Below are 26,495 nucleotides of genomic sequence, written 5' to 3'. Positions count from 1 at the left end.
TTCCATGTGTGGTCTGACCAGTACTGTACACAGTATTCCATGTGTTCTCTGACCAGTACTGTGCACAGTATTCCATGTGTTGTCTGACTAGTACTGTACACAGTATTGTTCTCTGACCAGTACTGTGCACAGTATTCCATGTGTTCTCTGACCAGTACTGTACATAGTATTCCATGTGTTCTCTGACCAGTACTGTACATAGTATTCCACATTTGTGGTAAAACATTGCATACGCAATACTGAAGACTCTAGGAGAATAAGGGACGGCAGCAAAATAGCAGAAACAGGTAAAACTACACGAAATACAAGTTTATTGTGGAACCAGACAAGTTAACAAAATAAAAATGGAAACAAAAATATATTAAATATCCCAGTTGTCAACCAAACACAAACCATCTGTGCCAGCAAACCAGGTAGAACATGGAACAGCATATCATAAGCAGGAAAAGAGAATGTCAGCGTGATGTCCGTCTCTATAGAATTCGATGGGTTCCCTGCCCTGGAAAACACCCTATAAGGCAGTAATGCCCAACCAGTGTGCCTCCAGCTGTTGCAAAACTACAACTCCCAGCATGCTAAGCAGCAGGTATCATGATCTGGGCAGTGGAAGACCAACAGCAATTCTCAGAGCAGTGCTTCCCAACCATGGTGCCTCTAGCTGTTGCAAAACTACAACTCCCAGCATGCCCAGACAGCCGAAGCTGGGAGTTGTAGTTTTGCAACAGCTGGAGGTACCCTTGTTGGGGAAAAAACACTGCTATAAGGGCTTATATGATGGGGGCTCTGCTCAGAACCTCTTTCTATTGCCCTTCTTACAGGACTTAAAGGGAACTGTTCAACGAAACGGGGTTGTCCAATGGTTTGGTGCGGAGTTACCCTGCTATGTATCAATGTTGCACACCTTCCTGTTTGGGTCCGCCGATGCTCCTCTGTGCGGGAGACCAGTCTGATGTGGTGTCTGCCTTGACCAAACCTGACATCATTTAAGGGGTTGGGTTATCCAGGAATAGAAAACCAGAAGTAATGTCTTCCAAAAACAGCGCCGCCTCTGTCCTCAGGTTGTGTCCGGTATTACAACTTGCCTCCAATCACTTCAATGGAACAGAGCTGAAACACCACACACAACCTGAGGACAGGGGTGGCGCTGTTGTTGGAAGAAATTAGCTCTGGTTTTCTATTCCTGGACAACCCCTCTAACTGTGGAAGAGCGCACAGAGGAGCGGAGCACAGACAGTAAGTATACGGAGGAGGTCATTGTTTTCTCAGTATCGCCAAACGTAACTAAATCCGTGAAGACGCTCGTCCCATTGTATGTAAATTAACCGCAAACGACTCTGTATAAAAACGTTGGGTAACTTTCTAATAGACTTCGGTCTTCCAATACCTCAATCCAGATCTCTGCTTGCTGTCAGGGAAAGGAAACGTACTCATTTCAAATTCAAACAGTTCTGAGCTAGCCCCGTACACACAGTCTAATGTTCGTTACAATGTGTCAGTAGGTATGAGCTATAGACCAGGAGATAGGGGTTGCCTTGCATGTACATGAATGCCATAGACAATTTTGATCAGTCGGAGTGTTCAGACCCCGACTAATCAGAAAGAGGCGTAGTGGGTTCTCCCCCGACTCACATGTCACATGACCAGGACGGACTCAATGTAAGTCTATGGGGCCTTCCTGGTCTCAGACAACAGAGCTGGGAGAGAAGTGCGCTCTTTCTCGTAACCATTCAGCATCTGAACACCTCCGACCAATACTGCTAAAAAATTTTTTTTTACTTTTATTAAAAAAGTTTTTCTTCAATTTTTTAATTTTTATTGACAGATACATTTTAAATACCTTGAAACAAGCCTAGCATCTGTAACAGCAGACAAGGCCTGGGTGGGTCTTTGGCCTGTAAAACAGTGTTTCCCAACCAGAGTGCCTCCAGCTTTTGCAAAACTACAACTCCCAACATGCCCGGACAGCCTTCGGCTGTCCGGACATGCTGGGAGTTGTAGTTTTGCAACAGCTGGGGGCACACTGGTTGAAAGACATTGCTCTAAAATGCAAAAGGGGTACTCCGCTGTAAAAAAAAAAAAATCTTTAAATCAACTGATGCCAGAAAGTTAAACAGATTTGTAAATTACTTCTATTTAAAAATCTTAATCCTTCCAATACTTATCAGCTGCTATATATTCCACAGGAAGTTCTTTTCTTATTTAATTTCCTTTCTGTCTGACCACAGTGCTCTCTGCTGACACCTCTGTCTATCTCAGGAACAGTCTGGACAGTTCCTAAAATAGACAGAGGTGTCAGCAGAGAGCACTGTGGTCAGACAGAAAGGAAATTCAAAGCGGATCATACAGAGGCTGATAAGTACTGGAAGGATTAAGACTTTTAAATAGAAGTAATTTACAAATCTGGCACCAGTTGAATTAAAAAATATAAAGTTTTCCAGTAGAGTACCCCTTTAATCAATGGATGATTCAATGCATTTCAGAGTTCAACCGCTCCGTAACACATACAAACTCAGTTCGGCTGGGCATGCATGTGTACCCAATAGGGAGAGGTGGGGTAAGCTGCTGTCGGACTCCTCTAGCGGTGACTTATCACCCCAAGAACAAAAGAATCAGCCAGCTATAATCCAACAGGCCTTATCCTTCTCGTTCTCTACATCTGCCTCATGGGAGTCGGAAGACCCCCATACGCATAGTCAAAATTTGTGGGTTCAGCTGACACTAATCCAATGTGTTCGGCCAGATTTATTATGGTAAAAGATAGAGTGACCCTTTATTATACAATGATTAGACATGGACCCCGCCCCCCCAGTCCATTTTACACATAGTCATTGATGAGCTGTAATTCGAACACTTGTAGGTGCTCCTTTAATTTTTCTCTGACGTCAGTCTGCGCGCGCCGCTCCCGCATGTGTTCCTGCTGCAGAGAAGAGATCCGTAGGCGGAGCCGCTGTTCGCGCCTCTTACAAGCCTCCAGCTGCCTCTGGACTTTGCTCAAAGCCTCCAGCGCGGCTTCCGCTCTCCGCTTCCATAGTAGTGCATTGCCCACGTGGTAACTGTGTTCGTTCTGTATGTATGCGCCCGGCGGCTGCGGGATGCGCATCATGTACGTGGAGGGGGACACGGGCCGTGGGGTTTTGTCTGCCTCCCCTGGAGGTTCACTTGGTTCTGTGTCCAGAGACATCTCGTGGGAGATCTCATCTCGTACATGTGACAGTTCTAAGTCCGATAGCGGCCCGTTCATGACTGACGCCAACTCGATGTCTTCCAGAGCCGCCTCCGGGTGCATCTGCTGGTCCACAGTGCTGGCCAGGGCTCCTTCAGCCGGAGCAGCATCTCCAGGAATATCAAGGTTTTCAGGGCATAGTCCATGGAAGTTTACCAGATCCGGAGTGGGTACATTGTCGTACCGACCATCAAAACACTGGTTGTTGGAAGGATCGGCGCTCTCTGGTGGGACCGGGTTATCGCTGACCAGGAAGTCCCTATGAAGGAAATGAAAACGAGTAAATACTATCAAATATATAGTAGTTACCAAACACCTCCCCTCCAGATCTATCTGTATACTGCCGCTATCTCTATAGGACCAGTAAATATAGTAGTTATACACCTCCTCTCCAGCTCTATCTGTATACTGCTGCTATATCTATGGGATCAGGATATATAGTAGTTATGCACCTCCCCTCCAGCTCTATCTCTATGATATCAGGATATATAGTAGTTATACACCTCCCCTCTAGCTCTATCTCTATAGGATCCATATATATAGTAGTACAGAAAGAAGGGAGATTGGATCCAGCTCTTGAGGTATAAAAACTGCTTGTTTATTCCGACATAACAAAACACAGGAACACAGGTAAGTGTCTCATACCAAGCGCAGGTGCGCTGTAAGTCATGCCACCTACCTTTCTGCTCTGTTTGTATACTGCTGCTATCTCGATGGGATCAGTATATATAGTAGTTATACACCCTACCGTGTGTGAGTCTGTCTGTGCGTGTATGTGTGTACATGTGACCTAGCAGACAAGACAGTTATATATATATATCTATATATATATATATATATATATATATATCTATATATATATATCTATATATATATATCTATATCTATATATCTATATCTATATATATATATCTATATATATATATCTATATATATATATATATATATATATATTATAAACCTTTGGAAACTGAAATCTTCCTGGGTTCACAGATAAGAAGACAGGAGAAGGAACGTTGTAATTGTCTCTTAATTGAAGTTAAGTCCCAGAGACCTGATGCCCCCCCTGATCTCTGGAGCAGGTTCCTTAGATGTTGTAGTGCGGCCATAAAACCTAGGGACAGATGATTTTACATTCCTGGACCCTTCCGTGGTTTTGTGATTTTTAATCGCCCTTTAATACCACAGCCTTCATGTGATCTAATCGTGTCCTGGGCTACAGAAATGTTTAGCTGCAGGTAGATGTGTCCTCCTGTCCTTTATTAAAGGGGTACTCTGCGGAACTAAACCCATAGCCCATCATTTCCCTCTCATGAACCTATTTATTTGTCTAAATATCATTCATTAGCTATACAGAGCAATTTCCCCTCTCTGGTTCTCACTTACATCCATGAAGTGAGGGAATGACATCATCCAGCCATCCACACTGTCTCTGTCCAAACCTCTCTCTGAAAGCAGCCCCCACCCTTCTGAGAGACACAGACCATGTGGTTTCTGCCCTGCACTGATGAGTCATGCTCCCTTTAGTGCTGAGAACTTGGAGTTGTGTGCAGCCTCAGCCAATCAGACACTGAATCTCTCTCTGCTGCTCAGAGCAGTATGGTGGGGGCTGGCAGAGCAAAGCTGCAATGATTGCTGGGAGATGTAGGCAAAGGGATAGAAGGATGGCAAAAAATACCAAGCTTTTTTATAATATATATTTCCCTGGAGTACCCCTTTAACCCCTTAAGGACCCATGACATACCGGTACGTCATGAGGCCGCTCCCGTTCTATAACGAAGGGCCACGGCGAGTGGGGCCCGGCCGGGACCAGTGGCTAATAGCGCACTGATCACGGTGCCGCGCACTATTAACCCTTTAGACCCGGCGTTCAAAGTTGAACGCCGCGTCTAAAATGAAAGTAAACCATTGCCGGTTAGCTCAGGGGGCTGTTCAGGATCGCCGCGGCAAAATCGAGGCATCGCGAACAGCTTACAGGACAGCAGGAGGGTCCCTACCTGCCTCCTGGTGTCTGATTGTCAAATGACTGCTCAGTGCCTGAGATCCAGGCATGAGCAGTAAAGCAGCAGAATCATTGATCAATGGTTTCCTATGAGAAACCACTGATCAATGTAAAAGATCAGTGTGTGCAGTGTTATAGCCCCCTATGGAAGCTATAACACTGCAAAAAAAAAAAGTGAATAAAGATCGTTTAACCCCTTCCCTAATAAAAGTTTACCATACAAAAATAAATAAAATAAAATAAAAAACACAACTGTGTAAATAAAAATTAAAATAAACATATGTGGTATCGCCGCTTGCAGAAATGTCCGAATTATAAAAATATATTGTTAATTAAACCGCAAGGTCAATGGCGTACGCGTAAAAAAATTCCAAAGTCCAAAATAGTGCATTTTTGGTCACTTTTTATATAATGAAAAAATGGATAAAAAGCGATCAAAAAGTCCGATCAATACAAAAATGGTAACACTAAAAACTTCAGATTACGGCGCAAAAAATTAGCCCATGCATTTTCCTGCATGTAGTTATGATTTTTTCCAGAAGTACGACAAAATCAAACCTATATAAGTAGGGTATCAATTTAATCGTATGGACCTACAGAATAACGTGAAGGTGTCATTTTTACCGAAAAATGTGTCTGTGTAGAAACGGAAGCCCCCAAAAGTTACAAAATGGTGTTTTTTTTTTCCCCAATTTTGTCTCACAATTATTATTTTTTTCCGTTTCGCCGTCGTTTTTGGGGTAAAATGACTGATGTCATTACAAAGTGGAATTGGTGGCGCAAAATATAAGCAAAATTGAAAGAGTTATGATTTTTTAAAGGCAAGCAGGAAAAAACGAAAGTGCAAAAACTGAAAAACCCAGGGTCCTTAACCCCTTGGGGACGGAGCCCATTATGACCCTAAGGACGGGAGCATTTTTTGCAAATCTGACCACTGTCACTTTAAGCATTAATAACTCTGGAATGCTTTTACTTATAAATTTGATTCCGAGATTGTTTTTTCATGACATATTCTACTTTATGTTAGTGGTAAATTTTCGGCGATACTTGCATCCATTCTAGGTGAAAAATGCAAAAATTTCATGAAAAATTTGAAAATTTAGCATTTTTCTAACTTTGAAGCTCTCTACTTATAAGGAATATGGATATTCCAAATAAATTATGTATTGATTCACATATACAATTTGTCTACTTTATGTTTGCATCATAAAATTGACGAGTTTTTACTTTTGGAAGACGCCAGAGGGCTTCAAAGCTCAGCAGCAATTTTCCAATTTTTCGCAAAATTTTCAAAATCGGAATTTTTCAGGGACCAGTTCGGTTTGAAGTGGATCTGAAGGGTCTTCTGGTTAGAAATACCCGATAAATGACCCCATTATAAAAACTGCACCCCTCAAAGTATTCAAAATGACAATCAGTAAGTGTGTTAACCCTTTAGGTGTTTCACAGGAATAGCAGCAAAGTGAAGGAGAAAATTCAAAATCTTCATTTTTTACACTGGCATGTTCTTGTAGACCCAGTTTTTGAATTTTTACAAAGGGTAAAAGGAAAAAAATCCTCTCAAAATTTGTAACCCAATTTCTCTCGAGTAAGAAAATACCTCATATGTGTATGTCAAGTGTTCGGCGGGCGCAGTAGAGGGCTCAGAAGCGAAGGAGCAACAATGGGATTTAGGAGAGTGAGTTTTTCTGAAATGGTTTTTGAGGGGCATGTCCCATTTAGGAAGCCCCTATGGTGCCAGGACAGCAAAAAAAAACACATCGCACACTATTATGGAAACGACACCCCTCAAGGAACGTAATAAGGGGTACGGTGAGCCTTAACACCCCACAGGTGTTTGACAACTTTTTGTTAAAGTCGGATGTGTAAATGAAAAAAATATATTTTTCCACTAAAATGCTGGTTTTTCCCCCAATTTTACTTTTTTACAAAGGGTAATAGGAGAAAATGCCACCCAAAATTTGTAACCCCATTTCTTCTGAGTATGGAAATACCCCATGTGTGGACGTCAAGTGCACTGCGAGCGAACTACAATGCTCAGAAGAGAAGGAGCACCATTGAGCTTTTAGAGAGATAATTTGTTTGGAATGGAAGTCGGGGGCCATGTGCATTTACAAAGCCCCCCTGGTGCCAGAACAGTGGACCCCCCCACATGTGACCCCATTTTGGAAACTACACCCCTCACGGAATGTAATAAGGGGTGCAGTGAGCATTTACACCCCACTGGTGTTTGACAGATCTTTGGAACAGTGGGCTGTGCAAATGAAAAATTAAATTTTTCATTTTCACAGACCACTGTTCCAAAAATCTGTCAGACACCTGTGGGGCGTAAATGCTCACTGTACCCCTTATTACATTCCGTGAGGGGTGTAGTTTCCAAAATGGGGTCACATGTGGGTATTTATTATTTTGCATTTATGTCAGAACCGCTGTAAAATCAGCCACCCCTGTGCAAATCACCAATTTCAGCCTCAAATGTACATGGCGCTCTCACTCCTGAGCCTTGTTGTGCGCCCGCAGAGCATTTTACGCCCACATATGGGGTATTTCCGTACTCAGGAGAAATTGCGTTACAAATTTTGGGGGTCTTTTTTTCCTTTTACCTCTTGTGAAAATAAAAAGTAAAGGGCAACACCAGCATGTTAGTGTAAAAATGTTTTACACTAACAGGCTGGTGTAGACCCCAACTTTTCCTTTTCATAAGGGGTAAAAGGAGAACAAGCCCCCCAAAATTTGTAGTGCAATTTCTCCCGAGTACGGAGATACCCCATATGTGGCCCTAAACTGTTTCCTTGAAATACGACAGGGCTCCGAAGTGAGAGAGCACATGCGCATTTGAGGACTAAATTAGGGATTGCATAGGGGTGGACATAGGAGTATTCTACGCCAGTGATTCCCAAACAGGGTGCCTCCAGCTGTTGCTAAACTCCCAGCATGCCTGGACAGTCAGTGGCTGTCCGGAAATGCTGGGAGTTGTTGTTTTGCAACAGCTGGAGGCTCCGTTTTGGAAACACTGCTGTACAATACGTTTTTTATTTTTATTGGGGGGGACAGTGTAAGGGGGTGTATATGTAGTGTTTTACTCTTTATTAGGTGTTAGTGTAGTGTAGTGTAGTGTTTTTAGGGTACATTCACACTGGCGGGTTACGGTAAGTTTCCCGCTAGGAATTTGCGCTGCGGCGAAAAATTTGCCGCAGCTCATACTTGAAGCAGGAAACTTGCTGTAAACCCGCCCGTGTGAATGTACCCTGTACGTTCACATGGGGGGGGGGGGGGAACCTCCAGCTGTTTCAAAACTACAACTCCCAGCATGCACGGTCTGTCAGTACATGCTGGGAGTTGTAGTTTTGCAACAGCTGGAGGCACACTGGTTGGAAAACCTTCAGTTAGTTTCAGTTACCTAACTCAGTATTTTCCAACCAGTGAGCCTCCAGCTGTTGCAAAACTACAACTCCCAGCATGCATGGTCTGTCAGTACATGCTGGGAGTTGTAGTTTTGCAACAGCTGGAGGCACACTGGTTGGAAAACCTTCAGTTAGGTTCTGTTACCTAACTCAGTATTTTCCAACCAGTGAGCCTCCAGCTGTTGCAAAACTACAACTCCCAGCATGCATGGTCTGTCAGTACATGCTGGGAGTTGTAGTTTTGAAACAGCTGGAGACACACTGGTTGGAAAATACTGAGTTGGGTTCTGTAACCTAACTCAGTATTTTCCAACCAGTGTGCCTCCAGCTGTTGCAAAACTACAATTCCCAGCATGTCTGATCACAGAAGGGCATGCTGGGAGATGTAGTTATGCAACAGCTGGAGGTACGCAACTACAACTCCCAGCATGCCGAGACAGCTGTTTGCTGTGTGGGCATGCTGGAATTTGTAGTTTTGCAACATCTGGAGTGCTACAATTTAGAGACCACTGAACAGTGATCTCCAAACTGTGGACCTCCAGATGTTGCAAAACTACAACTCCCAGCATGCCCAGACAGCAAACAGCTGTGTGGGCATGCTGGGAGTTGTAGTTTTGCAAGATCTAGAGGGCAGTATAGAGATCACTGTGCAGTGGTCTCTAAACTGCAGACCTCCAGCTGTTGCAAAACTACAAATTCCAGCATGCCCACACAGCAAACAGCTGTCTGGGCATGCTGGGAGTTGTAGTTTTGCAACATCTGGAGGGCTACAGTCTAGAGACCACTATAGTGGTCTCAGACTGTAGCCCTCTAGATGTTGCTATGCAACTACTCACCGGCTTCCGTCGCATCCGGGAGCCGTCCTCTTCTGCCGCACATCTCCGTCGCCGCCGCCGATCCCCGTCGCTCCGCTGTCTCTGGAGGGGTAAGTGGATTCCGGCGCCGCTCCTCTTCGTTTTCCCCGTTCTGCCCCGCCTATTGTGGGAGGGCAGGACGGGGAAAACGAAAGTAAACCCCTCCGCCCCAGATCTGCTATTGGTGGTCGCGTCTAGACCACCAATAGCAGAGATAGGAGGGGTGGCAACTCTGCCACCTCACTCCTATCGCTTTAGGGGGATCGTGGGTGTCTTAGACACCCGCGATCCCCCTTCTATTCCGGGTCACCGGGTCACCATAGACCCGTAATGACCCGTAATCGGCGCAAATCGCAAGTGTGAATTCACTTGCGATTTGCGCCGATCGCCGACATGGCGGGGTCTAATGACCCCCCTGGGCATTTGCACGGGGTGCCTGCTGATAGATATCAGCAGTCACCCCGGCGCGGCGGGGGCCGAAATTCCCACGGGCGTATGGATACGCCCTTCGTCCTTAAGTACCAGGACGCAAGGGCGTATGCATACGCCCTTCGTCCCCAACAGGTTAAAGGGGTACTCCGGTGAAAACCTTTTTTCTTTTAAATCAACTGGTGGCAGAAAGTTAAACATATTTATAAATTACTTCTATTAAAAAATCTTAATCCTTCCTGTACTTATTAGCTGCTGAATACTACAGAGGAAATTCTTTTCTTTTTGGAATGCTCTCTGATGACATCACGACCACAGTTCTCTCTGCTGACGTTATTATAATAATAATAATGCTTTATTTATTGTTGTCCTTAGTGGGATTTGAACCCAAGTCCCCAGCACTGCAAGGCAGCAGTGCTAACCACTGAGCCACCATGCTGCCCTTAGCATACATCTGCTATACATCTGCTATGCATGGTTGCTAAAATGTCAGCAGAGAGCACTGTGCTCGTGATGTCATCAGTGTTCCAAAAAGTAAGGAATTTCCTCTGTAGCATTCAGCAGCTAATAAGTACTGGAAGGATTAATATTTTTTTAATAGAAGTAATTTACAAATATGTTTAACTTTCTGTCACCAGTTGATTTAAAAGAAAAAAGGTTTTCACCAGAGTACCCCTTTAAGGGGTTAAGCGGTGATAGGACCTCATCCTCACAAGTAAACATCCCAGGACTCCTAGTCCCTGTTGTGTGTTAGGGATACAGATCCTGTCTGTCTCACACCAAGACAGAAGGGTTCGGGAATGTAAATTCATGACCATCCTTGACACAATGAAAACGTGACGGAATCGCTCCCAAGGTTTTATGGCCGCAACATCTAAAGGAATGAGTCTAGAGATAAGGGGGGGGGTTCACACTCTCCTGTCTGCTTATCTTTTAACTCAGGAAGGATTTCTTTTTCTAATTCAGTTTGTTTTTAAAGTTTTATTTTTTTTGTTTTCCTTTAACCCCTTAAGGACCAGCACAAGAAAACCTGTACGCCCCTGAAAGACCAGGCCTGTTTTTTCATATCGGGGATGTCTGTCTTTATTAGCGAATAACTCTGGTAACGTCTTGCCAATCACGATAATTCTGACATTGTTTTTTTTACATGTACATAGTAAAAGTAAACAGATATCATTTGTATTTTTTTTTTTTTTTTTTTTTACAATGCCAAAAAATCATGACATTTTTTAAAAAATTAAGATTTTCTGCTATTTTAACACTAATAGGTTTCATATATTTATACTTACTGACCAAATAGTTTATGAAACAAACTTTCAGATGTCTACTTTATTTTGACAGCATTTTTTTTGTTTTTAATTCACATTTTAAATTAATTAGAAGCCTAACAATTTAACTTGAAATTTAGAAAATTTTGAAAATGTCAAAAGTACCGTATTTTTCGCCCTATAGGACGCACCGGCGTATAAGACGCACCCAATTTAAAGGTGCCAAATCTAAGAAAATAAAGATTCTGAACCCAACAGTGGTATTCAACCTGCGGACCTCCAGATGTTGCAAAACTACAACTCCCAGCATGCCCGGACAGCCAACGGCTGTCCGGGCATGCTGGGAGTTGTAGTTTTGCAACATCTGGAGGTCCGCAGGTTGAAGACCACTGGTATAGGAGGTAATACTCACGTGTCCCCGCCGCTCCGGACCAGTCACCGGTGCCCTGGATGTCGCTCCATCGCTGTCGCTGCGTCCCCGTGGTGTCGGCGATGCTCCGGACTTCTTCTTCCCCCTCTCCACGCTCTCTGTCGCCGTCATCACGCCGCTCCTATTGGATGATGGCGTGCGCGACGACGTGATGACGTTGAAAGAGAGCGCAGGGGATCCCGGCACAGATAAGACACTGAGGAGGCAGGTAAGGTCCCTCACGGTGTCCTGTAAGCTGTTCGGGACGCCGCGATTTCACCGCGGCGGTCCCGAACAGCCCGACTGAGCAGCCGGGATAGTGTTATTTTCGCTTCAGACGCGGAGGTCACCTTTGATCGCCGCGTCTGAAGGGTTAATACAGGGCATCGCCGCGATCGGTGATGTCCTGTATTAGCGGCGGGTCCCGGCCATTGATGGCCGCAGGTATTCGCCGTATAAGACGCACCAACTTCCCCCCCCCCCCCCAGTTTTGGGGAAGAAAAAGTGCGTCTTATACCGCGAAAAATACGGTACATCTTTTTTTATGTGCTATGCAAGGTTTGCAGAAATTTGAAGGTGGTAGAACATAGGAACACCCCCCAAATGAGCCTATTTTAAAAACTAGACCCTTCAAGGTATTCGCTATGGGGTACAGTGAGTATTTTAACACCATCGTTTTTTTGGCAGGAATTATTTCAAAAAGTCAGTGTTAAAAATTCGAAATTTGTATTTTTTTCACAAATGCATCATTTGTGGGACATATTTTTTGTACATCACTTCTGATATTGCAAGAAATGCACCCTATATTTTATTTAGCTGCTCGGCCCGTGTTTGGAAAAACCCCTGCTTAGGCCATATTTGGTTCCTTGGCCGCGTGGTAGGACCCAGAAGGAGAGGAGCGCCATTTGGCTTTCAGGGCATCATTTTAGGCCGAATGGATTATTGGCCGCACTTCATGCCTGCAAAGGGTTTTAGCTGCCAGAACCATACAGAACCCCCACAAGTGACCCCATTATATATAGTGTATCCCCACAAGTGACCCCATTATAGTGTACCCCCACAAGTGACCCCATTATAGATACATAACCCCAACAAGTGACCCCATTTTGGAAACTACACCCCCTAAAGTATTCATCTAGACCAAAAGTGAGTACTTTGAGTCCATTTTGTGTGGCTGGAATGGATTCAAAGTCAGTGAAAAAATTTAAAATTTCTTTTTTTTCACAAATGCATTATTTGTGGGACATATTTTTTGTACATTGCATCTGAAAAGTAGAAAAAGCGCCCCATATTTTATTACGATGTTCTTCCCGTGTTCGGTAATACCCCCGCTTAGCCCATATTTGGTTGCATGGCCACATGGTGGGACCCAAAAGAAGAGGAGCACCATTTGGCTTTCAGGATATCATTATAGAAATTATGGGCCGCACTTCATCTTGCAAAGCATTCTAGCTGTCAGAACAAAACCGCACCCCCAGATGTGACCTCATTTTCGAAACTACACCCCCTAAAGTATTCACCTAGGGCAAAAGTGAGCAAATTGAGCCCTTATTGTGTGGCTAGAATTATTTCAATGTCAGTGGAAAAAATAGAAATAAGCTTTTTTCCCACAAATTCTTTATTTGTGGAACATCATTTTGGCAAGTCGCTTTTGAAATGGAGGAAATGCGCCCATATTTTATCACCCTGTTCGTCCCGGGCTGGGCAGTACCCCTACTTAGGCCATATCTGGTTGCCTGACCGCCTGGTAGGACCAAGAAGGAGAGGAGCCCCCTTTGGCTTTCAGGGCATCATTATATGAATAGTCCCCATTCATACTGCGTTTCTGCAGTATCGGTGTCCGTTGTCATGTCAAAAAAGGGATCCAATGTATACTGTAGCCGTCTCATTCAGAAATGAATGGAGCTGCTACAGTATACGTCAGCATCACTCTTTTTGACGTGATGCTGACGGATACCTCTAACACTGCAGAAACGCAGTATGAACGGGACGCAGTGTAAGGGCACAGAGCACATCCGCAGCTTATTTCACACCACGGATGCCCCGCCAGCAGTCACAAGGGGCGAGATCACTGCTGCGGCTGGGTAGCTCAGTGAATCCGATCATGACTGCCGGCGGGAATGAGTGGACACACAAAGCTACCCAGCCGCAGCAGGGAGCTCATTATCGTGACACTTGGCGGGCATCCGCAGCATGTAATATGCTGCGGATGTGCGCCGTGTGATCCTACAGCCGTTGGCTGTCCGGGCATGCTGGGTGTTGTAGTTTTGCAACATCTGGAGGTCCGCAGTTTGTAGACCACTGTCCTATACTTTTACATTGCACGGATCCCTCAACATGCGATGGTTTCAACAAACGATGGTCCATTTGGAATGGATTACCACCGTATATTGAGGGACCACTGTATAGTAACAGATGTGATAGTTGGCAGCTATGGAGGGTGGAGAAAAGAAGCAACAAGAACAAGTTCACAGGATGAAAGCGCAGATGCAGGGCTATTTGTCACTCTTTCTTTTTACTAAGGAACTGGTCGTACAATGTTTGTTTTTGTTTTTTGGAGACTTGTGTGGTTTTACCTCACGGTATACAGTGGGGATCAAAAGTTTGGGCACCTCAGGTAAAAATGTGTATTAATGTGCATAAAGAAGCCAAGGAAAGATGGAAAAATCGCCAAAATACATCAAATTACAGATTAGACATTCTTATAATATGTCAACAAAAGTTACATTTTATTTCCATCATTTACAATTTCAAAATAACAGAAAACAAAAAAATGGCGTCTGCTAAAGTTTTGGCCCCCTGCAGAGTTAATATCTTGTACTGCCCCCTTTGGCAAGTATCACAGCTTGTAAATGCTTTTTGTAGCCAGCCAAGAGTCTTTCAATTCTTGTTTGAGGTATCTTTGCCCATTCTTCCTTACTAAAGTCTTCCAGTTCTTTGAGATTTCTGGGCTGTCTGTCACGCACTGCTCTTTTAAGGTTAATCCATAGATTTTCAATTATGTTGAGGTCAGGAGATTGTGACGGCCATGATAAAACCTTCAGTTTACTCCTCTTGATGTAATCCCCCGTGGATTTCGAGGTGTGTTTAGGATCATTATCCATTTGTAGAAGCCATCCTCTCTTTAACTTCAGCTTTTTCACAGATGGCATCAAGTTAGCATCCAAAATTTGCTGAAATTTTATTGAATCCATTTTTCCTTCTACTCGTGAGATGTTCCCTGTGCCACTGGAATAGAACCCCAAAGCATGATTGATCCACCCCCATGCTTAACAGTTGGACAGAGGTTCTTTTCATTAAATTCTCCAAACGGACCTTCGCTCATTCCGGCCAAAAAGGGATTGTGCAGTCAAACGTGGGTTTTGAATTGTTTTTCTCACAATCCTGTGAGCTGTTCTGTCTGATATTTTTCTTGGTCTTCCAGATCTTGCTTTAACTTCCACTGTTCCTGATGACTGCCATTTCGTAACTACATTCCAAACAGAGGATACCGACATCTGCAAACGTTTTGCTATCTTCTTTTGCCTTCTCCAGCTTTGTGAGAGTCAACTATTTTCAGTTTCAGATTTCTAGACAACTGCTTAGAAGAACCCATGGTGCTGATTGTTGGGGCAAGGTCAGATGAGTCTGGGCATTTAAAACCTTTGAGATTGACATCACCTGGTCTTCCCAGATGATGATTGAGAACAATCCATGACACTGGCAGGTCTCAGCTTTGCAAAGGGGGCAGTGCATGCTATAAATTCTGCAGGGTGCCCAAACTTTTGCAGACGCCATTTTTTTGTTTTCTGTTATTTTGAAAGTGTAAATAATGGAAATAAAATCTAACTATTGTTGACATATTATAAGAATGTCTAATCTGTAATTTGATGCCTTTTGGAGATTTTTCCATCTTTCCTTGGCTTCTTTATGCACATTAATACACATTTTTACCTGGGGCGCCCAAACTTTTGATCCCCACTGTACATGTAGAGGGATAATGAGAAGGTTGTTGTAGATTTGTGAGGTTTTACCTCATGGTATACATGTAGAGGAATAATGAGTAACTGTAGAGGGATATGTGTTATGAGGAGCAATTGGATAATGAAAAAAAGGAGGAAAAAGGGATGAATAATGGGGACATGAAAATTAATAATCAGGGGATGTATGGAACAATTTGAAACATTCCTTGATACAGAGAGCGGGTTTCTCAGGGCATGTGTCGCACTGATAGCTGGTTTCTCTCCGTCTCCCATGCTTGGCACACACCCGACATCTTTTGAAGGGTCTGGTTGTTTTGGGGGTAGGGGGTATTTCAGAGGGGAAATGTTGGCCTGGGACTATAGGGCTAGCCTGACTAGTAGAAGGCTGCTCATTCCTCCCCCCCCCCCTGTGCCTGGCCTTGTAACAAAAAATCTTTTATCACCTTTTTCTTGGAAATCAAGGTATGTTTCTTGATTCCTGGATTTTTTTTAAAAGGATGAAAGAAAGCGTTACAGAGGCCACCTACATGAGGTATATTGATAGTTTTCTATAAGACACGCGGGGTTTCCTGACTGCATTATAAGGTTGCAGTAACTGGTCCGCCAGGTCCACCCCACCCATATACAGTGGTCCCTCAAGTTACAATATTCATTGGTTCCAGGACGACCATTGTATGTTGAAACCATTGTATGTTGAGACCATAACTCTATGGATACCTGGTAGTTGGTTCTAAAGGCACCAAAATGTCATCCAAAAATAGGAAAAAGTGAGAATTAAAGAAAAATAAGAAGATAACTAATAAAGATAAAGCAAATCCTTACATATAAAAGTAAGAAAGATCTGCTGGGAGCTGTAAATCATTGTCTATGTCAGTGTTTCCCAAGCAGGGAGCCTCCAGCTGTTGCAAAACTACAATTCCCAGCATGCCCGGACAGCCAAAGGCTGTCCGGGCATGCTGGGAGTTGTAGTTTTGCAACAGCTGGAGGCTCCCTGTTTGGGAAGCACTGGTCTATGTAGAGGACAGGAGCTTCTTCAGGGTCCTGTACAGTACACAGTGTCCTAAAAAAGTAACATGGAGTCGCCCTCACCTGGTGTCCAAAGGAGCAGCTAACCCTGGTACAGGTAAAGTGTACAGAACATGTAATACCTCCCTGTACTGTAGGGGGCACTACCAGACACCAGTCAGTGCATACGCTTCAGTAATACAGGAGTTTTACCAGTGAATGCCCTTTCTGATTGGTCAGTTCATTGACAAGTTTCACAGATCTGGACTGTCCATAACATTGTATGTTGAGTCTGGTTTCAACTTACAATGGTCCAGAAAAGACCATTGTATGTTGAAACTATTGTATGTTGAGGCCATTGTAAGTAGAGGGATCACTGTATTTGTTGTATTCCTATACACAGGATGGCTTGTGGACAGTAGAACTTGTATGCCGTACAGGAATGTCCACACATGTGTCAGGATGTATTGTGGGTAAGATACAGACATCCTTCTTGTCCCTAAACTTTACAAACAACATTCCCTCACTACATAGGCCCCCGATTTCCCCACGCCTTAGCTTTTGGCGAACGAGTGGTTTGGGGAGCTCTTTCTGGATTCGGCGTATAGTGCCACATCCAAGAGTTTTTCTTCTGGCAAGATTTAAATAAAGGGGTTACACAGTTAGAAGCATGGACGAGTATAGACGTCCAGGTGCCGGAACGGCCGCCCGACCTGGACGTCTATACTCGTCCATGGTCGTTATCGGGTTAAAGGAGAACTCCAGCAAAAATGTACTTAACCCCTATCCACAAGATAAGGGATATGTAGCTGATCGCAAGGGGGGGGGGGGGGTCATACCCCCAAACTCCCCCCCCCCACCCATCCCACAATCTGCGAGACTCAGCTACTTAACCCATAATTTTTTATTTTGTTCATTTTTTTATTTAATTGTATTGTTTTATAAAATTATTGTTGCTGGGGTTCTCCTTTAAATGTCTTCTCTGCGTGTGTGATTATTTAGATATTTTGTCATATTATGCTAAAAGAAGACCCTTTGTATTTTTTTTGATAGCCTTTAAAGGGTATCCTATCTGCAAGACTGCTATTTTATCTCTCTCCTCCTTACTTTACACTGCAGCTCTGCTAGTTCACACTTTTAGCTGTGTGTTTCATGTTCAGCAGACTCATGAAGTGACTAACTGCAGTGTTTCCCAACCAGGGTGCCTCCAGCTGTTGCAAAACTACAACTCCCAGCATGCCCGGACAGCCAAAGGCTGTCCGGGCATGCTGGGAGTTGTAGTTTTGCAACAGCTGGAGGCTCCCTGGTTGGGAAAACACTGGACTACTATGTGGATATTTGCCACTCACTTTTTCCTCTTTACTTTTGTGATCTTTGAATTTTTCTTTTTCTGTGCCTTGAGTTTCGACGTTCTCCGCAGTTTTGCTGATGGGGTAAATATTGTCGGCACGGCGTCTTCCTTCAGACGATGGTACCCGCTGTAATGCAGAGAATACACCAGAGATAAACTCAACTTTTATAATATAACAAATTACTTTATATACAATAAAATGTTCTCCCTGCTCTCCCATAGTGCTTTGCCTGTGCGACAGTCTTAATTGGTCCCTGTCAGATTCAAAACCTTTTTATATGTTGTACATCTTGGCAAAACATTAACCTTTCTAATATACTTCATATGAAAATATTTATTTCCTTTTCTTAGAAATCATGGCTTATAAAAAGGACCACTAGGGGTCCCCATACCAACCAGAAGATAATCCTGTCCGGCTGCAGCATCAACTTTGTCCCAGCTGAAGCACAGGCAGGGACAAAGTCCAGGAAGTGAGAGCGGGACTAGCACTCCTCTGTGCTCACTCCTGTCCTATCAGACTGCAGCATGGGAACAGAGAGGAGGGGGTTACACAGCAGCCTGCAGTGATTGGATGAAGAGACCTAGCACAGCACAGCGGACTCAGAGAGGAAGATGAGTCATGAAGAGTGAGGACCCGCAGCACAGTATGACAAACCAAGTGAGCATCAGATAGAAGGTATTTGTGAGAGAAATATAGGTGCTAGATACCAAAGTATCAATTGGCGGTACTGCATGTCTAAAAAGGGTGTCACCAACATGAAAGGTTTGGAAAGTTCTAGAAGGATCTGAGGGGCCAGTGTAGCAACTTGTATGCTGCAGTCTATATGTCTGTATATTAACGGAGCATGCCTGACCAGAAGAGGAAACTGCCTACAGGACGTATCCCATGGAAACAACAAAAAACATGGGAGCGTCCAGCCTATATCGGTGAGGCGGCCTTTCAAAAACTACCGAGCTCTGATAATTACTTATGTTAAATTGCACAAAATGTATCAGATCAGACTTCTTCATCTTCATGGTAAAACCCCTTAAAGTAACGCGTGTAAGTAGGGCTGCGACTAACGATTATTTTCATAATATATTAGTTAGCAGAAATTTTTTTCTATTAATCGATAATTTGTGAGTTAGATTAGGGGGGAGTTTATATGAGGGGATCGGACTGAAGGTCTTCTGTGTTTTTTAGGTAAGGGATGCATTGTGTGTTAAGAGAGTTTGTGGGGTCGGCTACATTCTGATCTTTGCGGAGGAAGAGCTTTTTATTATATTTAAATACGTATAATTACTTTAAATATAATTAAATTTTTTCCCATATGGGCTATACACCCCCTCCTTGTTTCTTACCTATGGCCAGGAGAAGCAGTACATTCCCTGGTTGTCCATCTTAGGCTACGTTCACATTACCGTTGCGCCCCGTCAATAATGGCCGTTCAACTCTCGCTTTTTTTTGGGAGTTTGATGGCAGTCATTTTGATTGGGCGCAACAACAGGTACCGATGGACACCATTATAGTCAATGGGGTCTGTCAGGCGCCGCTGTTTTCAGAGAGAATAGCGGGAGCAAAAAGACGGTGCAAGTAGTAGATTAAATTTTTATGTGAAGAAGCTGGGTCCACTGCGCCATCCACCAGTCCGAAGCAGTATGGTTGAAAGCGTAACAAACTTTATTAGCCAAACATAACGCGTTTTGAAGTGTTAAAGCCTCTTCATCAGATGTATAGGCATAGCATATGCCTATACATCTGATGAAGAGGCTTTAATGCCTCGGTGAAAAGAAATTTCTGGATCAGGATCCGAAGTTCTTGGGTCCTCCAGATGAAAAGTGTCCCTGATGGCTGACACCAAGCTGGTCCTCATGATCCGAGGTGGATTCCGACCCCTTATCCACTACTTCCCCTGGAGAGTGGGAGCGTGCGGAGGTAGCCTTAGACTGAGGCGAATCGGACCTGGAACGAGAAGTCGGAGACTTGGGACGGTCAATGGGGGAGCAGCCCCTGGAGGGGGGATGGCGCCGGTGAGGCAGGGAAGAGGAGCGTGATCTACTGGAAGAATGTCTATCCCGATTGCGTGGCTCTGGAGAAGAGACGAGCCTGACTAGAAAATAAAAGGCCCTAGCTATAAAATAAAAAGAAGACCAGGTCTGGAAATCTCCAGACCTGTGTCTGCCTTCTACTGACACCTAAAAACTGATTAGCTCAGAGTCAGTGGGCAGGGTGTATCCTGCCAGGAGGGGCCGATTTCTTTTTGTATGCCTAGTGTCAGCCTCCTAGTGGCAGCAAGATATACCACGGTCTCTGTGTCCCCCAATGGAGGCAACCGAGAAAGTTTGTTACGCTTTCAACCATACGGCTTCTGACTGGTGGATGGCGCTGTGGACCCGGCTTCTTCACATCTTCTTTGAATCTACTGCATACTGTTCAGCGGGTGTACACCCTACCGATTCCGGGATAGCTTCACAACCTTCTACTACGATGTCACTGTGGTTGTGTCCGGTCCACAACCTGAGCAGACTGTGTTAACCCTAACGGTTCTGCCCTAAGAGGAGCCCTGTGTCATAATGGTAGTGTGAAAGGGGCCTTACGTGCCCCCAGCAGCCCATTTAGTAAAGAGGGGGCCAGCACACATAATCTTCCCCTTCCTGCATCTTCTCTTTGCAACTATTGCGAGTCTGGCCTTTAGCACAGAATCTGACAACCGGAGACTTCTCATAGCTGCAGGAAAGCAGAAGCTGAAATGAGCTGCAGGAAGCAGAAGATGGTGTGTGCTGGGCCCCCTCTTCACTGAACAGCCTGCCGAGGGCCACAGCTGCATATATATATATATATATGCTTAGGAGAAGGGATGAAAAACACAGGGGGGTGGGCTCCCTGCTGAGGTGTATCCAACCGTGTGTACCCTACACCACACTCAGGTGATATACCAACCTTAGTCACTGCGCTGGACTGTGCCGCGCTTGAGAGGGTAGAGATACTTGAAGTTGCTGGCTGCTGCACTCTTACCGGTATCGGGCCCGATAGAGGACAATATGAATTTAGATAAGAAAAAAACGGTTCGGCGAGGCGCTGCTCAGTTTTCGGTCGATAAAAAAAGACTTGAGTGGCACAGGACAATAAAAATGTTATTGATGTAGCAGGGACAACGAATTTCGGCATCCACTGATGTCTTCCTCAGGTCCACTTACAGCTCCCAATTGTAGTATTTATTATGCGCTGGGTTGCTGGAAAGGAGTCCTTTTGTGTATGTGTGCCGTCTCGGTCCGACAGCACAGATACACAACAGGACCGAGACGGCACAGATACACAACAGGACCGAGACGGCACAGATACACAACAGGACCGAGACGGCACAGATACACAACAGGACCGAGACGGCACAGATACACAACAGGACCGAGACGGCACAGATACACAACAGGACCGAGACGGCACAGATACACAACAGGACCGAGACGGCACAGATACACAACAGGACCGAGACGGCACAGATACACAACAGGACCGAGACGGCACAGATACACAACAGGACCGAGACGGCACAGATACACAACAGGACCGAGACGGCACAGATACACAACAGGACCGAGACGGCACAGATACACAACAGGACCGAGACGGCACAGATACACAACAGGACCGAGACGGCACAGATACACAACAGGACCGAGACGGCACAGATACACAACAGGACCGAGACGGCACAGATACACAACAGGACCGAGACGGCACAGATACACAACAGGACCGAGACGGCACAGATACACAACAGGACCGAGACGGCACAGATACACAACAGGACCGAGACGGCACAGATACACAACAGGACTCCTTTCCAGCAACCCGGTGCTGTGGATGGTGTGGCGCGGGCGGTATGGGGGGCGGGGCATTATCGGGTTATCGGCAAGGTAATTGCCGGTACCGATAACGCCCAAAATCGTGAATATCGACCGATAATATTGGCCAAACCGATAATTGGTCGATCCCTAATCCCTAATAAATACTACAACTGGGAGCTGTAAGTGGACCTGAGGAAGGCATCAATGGATGTCGAAACGCGTTGTCCCTGCTACATCAATAAAATTTTTACTGTCCTGTGCCACTCGAGTCCTTTTTTATTGACTGAACACTGAGCAGCGCCTCGTCGAACCGTTTTTTTCTTATCTAAATCCATATATATATATATATATATATATATATATATATATATATATATATACATACATAGTGAGAATCGCTAAGAGCATGCAAACTTTAGAAATTGTCTGACCAACAATTGACAACTATTTTCATAATCGATTCGTTGTTCCGCCCAACATGTAAGGGAGCAGAGAAACCCACCTGATGCCAACTACTTCAAAACAACTCTTCTCAAAGTGCTTGGAGCAGAAATACACGTAGTCAGAAGACGGGTCCCAGATCCCATTGCCACTGGGGCCTGTTCTTCTGCAATTTGCAATCCAGAGGCTCCGTCTGGGGTCGTCCTTCCTTGGAAGCCTTGTAACAAAAAGCAAAATACGACTAATATATCACGTGACAACGTGTAGGGACCCAGGTGGACTTATGGGGCTTTCTGGGGTCTCCTCCTCACTGCTGATAAATCTACCGCCTTTTGACATCATGGACAGGTGGTGACATCATCAAGTGACTGCATCATCCCTGCATGCCATTCTGTAGATCAGTGTTTCTCAATCAGGGTCCCTCCAGCTGTTGAAAAGTACAACTCCCAGTAAGCCCGGACAGCCTTTGGCTGTCCGGGCTTGCTGAGAGTTGTACTTTTGCAACAGCTGGAGGCATCCTAATTGGGACACACTACAGTAGATGGCGCCAGAGGTTCCAAAAACCTCTTAGAATGTCTACAATTCATCCCCCAGGTCAGTTTCAGACAAGTGTAATAAGGGTGAATTTTTTGGATAGGGGATAAGTAGCTGGAACCAAGACCCCCCGAATCTCCTTAACAGGACCATGCACACAGGCGGCACGCACTACATTCATTTCTATAGGAGTGCCAAAAAGTGCCGAGTACAGCACTCGAGCATCATCCCATTGAAGTTAAAGGGGTACTCCAGTGGAAATTTTTTTTTAGGTCTTTATTAGTCAACTGGTGCCAGAAAGTTAAACAGATTTGTAAATTACTTCTATTAAAAAAATCTTTACCCTCCCAGTACTTTTTAGAAGCTGTATACTACAGAGAAAATTCTGTTATTTTTGAATAGCTTTTTTGTCTTGTCCACAGTGCTCTCTGCTGACACCTCTGTCAGTGTCAGGAACTGTCCAGAGCAGCATAGGTTTGCAATGGGGATTTTCTCCTGCCCTGGACAGTTCCTGATATAGGCATCAGGTGTCAGCAGAGAGCACTGTGGACAAGACAAAAAAGAAGTTCAAAAAATAAAGATTTTCCTCTGTAGTATACAGCTGCTAAAAAGCACTGGAAGGATTAAGATTTTTTAATAGAAGTAATTTACAAATCTGTTTAACTTTCTGGCACCAGTTCATTAAAGAAAAAAAAATTTTTTCCACCGGAGTACCCCTTTAACCCCTTAAGGACGCAGGACGTAAATGTACGTCCTGGTGAGGTGGTACTTAACGCACCAGGACGTACATTTACGTCCTAAGCATAACCGCGGGCATCGGAGCGATGCCCGTGTCATGCGCGGCTGATCCCGGCTGCTGATCGCAGCCAGGGACCCGCCGGCAATGGCCGACGCCCGCGATCTCGCGGGCGTCCGCCATTAACCCCTCAGGTGCCGGGATCAATACAGATCCCGGCATCTGCGGCAGTTCGCGATTTAAATGAACGATCGGATCACCCGCAGCGCTGCTGCGGGGATCCGATCATTCATAACGCCGCACGGAGGTCCCCTCACCTTCCTCCGTGCGGCTCCCGGCGTCTCCTGCTCTGGTCTGTGATCGAGCAGACCAGAGCAGGAGATGACCGATAATACTGATCTGTTCTATGTCCTATACATAGAACAGATCAGTATTAGCAATCATGGTATTGCTATGAATAGTCCCCTATGGGGACTATTCAAGTGTAAAAAAAAATGTAAAAAAATGTAAAAGTAAAAAAAAAGTGAAAAATCCCCTCCCCCAATAAAAAAGTAAAACGTCCGTTTTTTTCCTATTTTACCCCCAAAAAGCGTAAAAAACATTTTTTATAGACATATTTGGTATCGCCGCGTGCGTAAATGTCCGAACTATTAAAATAAAATGTTAATGATCCCGTACGGTGAACGGCGTGAACGAAAAAAAATAAAAAAGTCCAAAATTCCTACTTTTTTAATACATTTTATTTAAAAAAAATTATAAAAAATGTATTAAAAGTTTTTTATATGCAAATATGGTATCAAAAAAAAGTACAGATCATGGCGCAAAAAATGAGCCCCCATACCGCCACTTATACGGAAAAATAAAAAAGTTAGAGGTCATCAAAATAAAGGGATTCTAAACGTACTAATTTGGTTAAAAAGTTTGTGATTTTTTTTAAGCGCAACAATAATATAAAAGTATATAATAATGGGTATCATTTTAATCGTATTGACCCTCAGAATAAAGAACACACGTCACTTTTACCAGAAATTGTACGGCGTGAAAACAAAACCTTCCAAAATTAGCAAAATTGCGTTTTAATTTCCCCACAAAAATAGTGTTTTTTGGTTGCGCCATACATTTTATGATATAATGAGTGATGTCATTACAAAGGACAACTGGTCGCGCAAAAAAACAAGCCCTCATACTAGTCTGTGGATGAAAATATAAAAGAGTTATGATTTTTAGAAGGCGAGGAGGAAAAAATGAAAACGTAAAAATTAAATTGTCTGAGTCCTTAAGGCCAAAATGGGCTGAGTCCTTAAGGGGTTAAAGAGTACTTATCATGAGCTGAACTGTCCCTAATCCCCCCACCAAACTCTGTCTCTGAGTCTCACTGACACTATCACTGCGTTTATTTTCTTTTTATGTCTTCTTTCTTGCTCATTCTGCCGGCCAAGAGTGAGGGAGGAAGGGGGCATGGCCCATAAGGCATGACATCATGTGAAGCCTGCATGGGCTCACTTCCGCCCTCACACAAAGACCTCGATCAGTGCAGGGAAGGCAGACCCATTGCTTGCACAGTGCAGGGTCGGCTATCCTAAGGTGGTGGAGCCTGATGAAGCGGCCGGTTGGACAAGTCAGGAGCTCGCCTTGCTGTGCTACGAGCACAGCGCTCGCTCCCGCCTGTCTGATTGACAGGCGGGGAGCTGCGCTGTGCTCGTCACATGTCCCGGCTGCACTATGGGATTTCGGACTCATGCCAGGCTGGCATGAGTCCAAAATCTATAAGAGGCTTGCGGCCAGGACAGGTAGGGAGACCACTAGTGGTAATTTTTCCAACGTATAAAAAGAAATAGAAATAAAAATATTTTTTAAACATTTTCTGCATAGTTTAAGCTATAAAATTGTTGTTTTGATGAAAGGTACTCTTTACATGAGCGGAAAAATATGAATTGGGTGGCTGCACAATAATATAAATACATTGGGGGAGATTTATCAAAACCTGTGGAGAGGAAAAGTTGCTTAGTTGTCCATTGCAAAATGAAAGCAGCGATCTGATTGGTTGCTATGGGCAACTCAGCAACATTTCCTCTGGACAGATTTGGATAAATCTTCCCATTGAGTCTGAACCGAGGTACTATGGGTAATATACCCAAAAGTGCCAAAAAAGAAATAATAACCAAAACAAGGTGGTTACTCTTTAAATTAAATGAGTTGACTCCTAACTGAGAGCGCCAGAGTCCCGTCCTGGAGATCAGCAACTTATCCCCTATCCTGGGGATAGGGGATAAGTTAATTTTTGCTGGAGTTCTCCTTTAAGCCATACTATGCTTTAGGGATCGACCGATATTGATTTTTTAGGGCCGATACTGATAATATGTGACCTTTCAGGCCGATAGCCGATAATTTATACCGATATTCCAGTATAATTTATCGGCTATTCCCCCCCCTGGCCCCGCAGAAGCTGCTGCAGATTAATGATTTAAAGTGGGCGCTTTAAATAAATGAACTGTAGCAGCTTTTGCAGGGCCAGAGACCGCCGCCGCCCGCTTCTCTCCCCCGGCCTGTCCTGGGGTCCTCCCTAGTTCAACCACCAACGCCGCTGCCCCATTGCCTCCCCCATCCCCGGTTTTATAATTACCTGTTCCCGGGGCCCGATCTACTTCTGGCTCCGGCGGCATCCTGAGCTGTCAACTGTGCGCACTGACTGTGACGTCGCGTTGAGAACATCACTCATCATTGCGTAGCGCACAGCAATAGCGCAGGACGTCGCCGGCACCAGAAGTAGCGCGGACCCCGGGAACAGGTAATTATAAAACCGGGGATGGGGGAGGCAATAGGGCAGCGGCGGAGGTCTCTGGCCGGGGAGGCGGGGCATTATCGGCAAGGTAATTGCCGATGCCGATAATGTCCAAAATCGTGAATATCGGCCAAACCGATAATCGGTCGATCCCTACTATGCTTGTCTTAAACCGGCCTAAGGGAGTGAAAGAGACTCCAAACCCCACTGTGGTTCTGCAGATTTAACCAAGGATTTGCCCATTTAATCTGACTAATTATCCCAGAA

The 26,495-nt window shown here is 44.6% G+C and overlaps 1 protein-coding gene across 2 annotated transcripts in view; it reads right to left on the bottom strand.

The window, feature by feature from the left end:
* Positions 1 to 294: 294 nt before the first annotated feature.
* THAP7 (THAP domain containing 7) overlaps positions 295 to 26,495 on the bottom strand; it is a 37,979-nt gene continuing 11,778 nt past the window's right edge. For both annotated transcript variants that reach the window (XM_056543020.1, XM_056543021.1), the window contains exons 5-7: positions 22,238 to 22,393; positions 17,906 to 18,034; positions 295 to 3,482 (exon numbers count right to left, since the gene is read on the bottom strand). In XM_056543020.1, the coding sequence (XP_056398995.1) occupies positions 2,816 to 3,482; positions 17,906 to 18,034; positions 22,238 to 22,393 (952 nt within the window). In that variant the 3' untranslated portion in view covers positions 295 to 2,815. The remainder of the gene's footprint in view (positions 3,483 to 17,905; positions 18,035 to 22,237; positions 22,394 to 26,495) is intronic.

This window comes from Hyla sarda, chromosome 10 (assembly GCF_029499605.1).
Source record: "Hyla sarda isolate aHylSar1 chromosome 10, aHylSar1.hap1, whole genome shotgun sequence".
Lineage (NCBI taxonomy): Eukaryota > Metazoa > Chordata > Amphibia > Anura > Hylidae > Hyla > Hyla sarda.
Note: the sequence above shows the minus strand (reverse complement) of the source record. Positions and strands in the feature narration are given on the sequence as shown.